General features: G+C 49.2%; 1 protein-coding gene across 1 annotated transcript; it reads right to left on the bottom strand.

Moving 5' to 3' along the window:
- Positions 1-510: 510 nt before the first annotated feature.
- Positions 511-1,682, bottom strand: LOC136525755 (uncharacterized). Its single transcript, XM_066518632.1, has 2 exons — positions 899-1,682; positions 511-737 (listed from the first exon to the last, which is right to left on the bottom strand). Exons 1-2 carry the CDS (start codon positions 1,680-1,682, stop codon positions 511-513), a joined length of 1,011 nt encoding a protein of 336 aa, XP_066374729.1.
- Between the last annotated feature and the right edge of the window lie 937 nt (positions 1,683-2,619).

Genomic DNA, 2,619 nt, shown 5'->3' with positions numbered 1-2,619 from the left:
TTAGCTGTAAGCACAGAAGAGTGCCATGTCACTAACAAAACTAATGCTATGATATTCTGTTGTCACACTTGTCGTCATTTAGTAAATGTCAAGTAGTTAACATTTTAAGCATGGGATTTTGTATATGTTGCTGTATATGTTGTAGCTTAGAATGCTGAGCAGTGAGTAGTCAAAACAAAGAAACAGCTTAGAATGCTGAATTGCCATCGAATAATTGTGACAGAAACGGCCTAGTATTCGTCACAAAACTGATATATCTGAGTTTCTGAATTCAAAACTCTTGGAGTCCCTATCCAGTTGGCAATGCCCTTTTCTTATATTAACGTGCCATTATGAAAATATGTCGTCAACGAGATGTATATAACTTCGCAGTGGAAGCTATCAATTATATATGTTTCAAGCAACGTATCAACAACCCTTCATATTTAATTCGCTACACGCCACAAATCAACAATACTACAAATTTACACATTCTTTGCGGAATAATCTGAGGATTCTGATCCCCACTCTCTAGAAGTTGTGTAGCTTGCTGGAGGGCTCCAACCGGGTGACATTGAAGTGCTCCAGTGTGTGTGCCCACCTTAGGTCCTGCTTCAGCTGATGCACCCCAATGGTGTTCTCCAAGAAGTCCTCAGCTTTGGCGCTCTTGTAGTCATACATCCTGGGGAAAATGTTCACCCGGTTCTTGGCCTTGTGGCCCATGTTCAGCCATTTGCCTGTGGTCAGATCTTCTACACCTGAATATGCATATATACATGTTGCTAAACATTGTTAATAACTACTATGCATGTTCTGAAAACATTTTCATGAGAAGTGTAGTAGTAGAGTAGTATATGTTAGTAGTCAATAAGACTAAGGTGCAAGAACGGATGCATGCATGAAAAATGCAAGTGCGTACCCTTGGCCTCCCTTCTGACCATGTCGGAGGTGGCGATCCATTCGACGAGGTCCCAGGACAGCAGGTAGCCCATGCCGAGCATGAACGGCGGGAACTCCCGGTCGTGGAACGGGAGCCCCACGCCGCAGTACATGTCCTCCCTCGGCGCCGAGCACAGGGTGTCCACCAGCGCGTCCAGCCGGAGGAACGTGTCGTCGTCCACCTTCATCACGTAGTCGTACGGCCGGCCGCCGGAGCCGGTGAAGCCGAGCATGGCGGGCAGGCTGGCGAAGTACGTGTACGTCTTCCCCTCCTCCGCGTTCTCGGCGCAGTCGAGGACCAGCACGTCGCCGTAGGCGCGCGCCTCGAGCGCCACGAACGCGCGGTGCTCGGGCGGCATCGGGCGCGCGCAGAGCACGAACCGGACGTCGACGCGCGCGGCGGCGGCGCGGAGGGCGGGCGGCGTCTGCTGCTGCAGCTCGTACGCCATGCGGATGAGGTGGCGCCTGGAGTGCTTGCCGGGCATGGTGTGCACGCCGACGAGGACCCTCATCAGCTCCGCCTGGGCCGGGCGCTGGCTACCGACACCGTCGCCGACGTCGTCCACGGCTGCTGCTGGCGCCACGCGGACGACCCCGGCGGTGGTGCCGACGCAGGCGCTCGTAGCCACTGTCGTGGCAGCAAGCGGGTTGCTGAGGTAGGCGGACAGCGGAACGAGAAAGGTGAAGCATAAGATCAGGGTGAGAGGGAGGAGGACGATGAGGGAGACGGTGTAGGGGGACGGCTTCTTCAGGTACGTCGACATTGCTGCCGCCCTTTCTTCGAGAGAGGTCCTGTTCTCTTCTTCTTCTTCTTCCACCTTCAGTTCTTCTTTGTTTGTGCGCATGTTTTGGTGACTAGGCGTGTATATATATATATAATCAAGCGATGAATGGGATGCATTGGCAGAGCAGTTTTTTTTATGTCGTCATCTTCTTCTATCTTGTTGCTTGTGTAGTGTCGGTTGCTTGTGATGTGTCGCTGCCCCGCTGGGATTGCTCTAGGTGACTAAAACATATAGTATAATAACAAATAGTTGTGCTATACCATGCGTAGCAAGCTAGAGAATTCTTTTATAGGTATAAGCATTGGTTCTATGATTGTTGTATTGGCCTATAATCACTACCGGAAACACCTAATTTGCCGAGTGTCCCCACTTTTGCCGTGGGCAAGATTTCGGGCACTCGGCAAACATGGTGTTTGCCGAGTGTCCCAAAGACGACGCTCGGCAAAAACAAAACTCACGGCATAACAGTTTACGCCGAGTGCTGACACTCGGCAAACAATAGACACACGACAACTTCATGTCCGAGTAACATCGTCGACCTCCGTTATCATTTTGCCGAGTGTCACACGTTAACACACGGCAAACCCACCTATATGCCGAGTGTCAAAATACGACACTCGGCAAATTCTGTTATATGCCGAGTGTCAGCATCTGACACTCGGCAAACAATTTTTTTTTTTGATTTTGCCCCCAAACTTTTTTTACTGTTGTTTTACAATACCTGTTGCTCTATGTTGAAGTTTTGTACATTTCTGAGTTATTTTACTATATTTCGTCAATTTATTTTAGTCAAATGAATTTTCGGTAATTTTTTGGATTTGAACTGCAAGTGCTTCGAATATCCGAAAAAAGTGAATAAAAAAATGATATTCTTGTCACTGAGTCTGTTTTGAGACCGTATCCAGGGCCAGACCAG

The sequence above is a fragment of the Miscanthus floridulus genome, chromosome 19, assembly GCF_019320115.1.
Source record: "Miscanthus floridulus cultivar M001 chromosome 19, ASM1932011v1, whole genome shotgun sequence".
Lineage (NCBI taxonomy): Eukaryota > Viridiplantae > Streptophyta > Magnoliopsida > Poales > Poaceae > Miscanthus > Miscanthus floridulus.
This window is presented reverse-complemented; position numbering and strand designations above follow the sequence as displayed.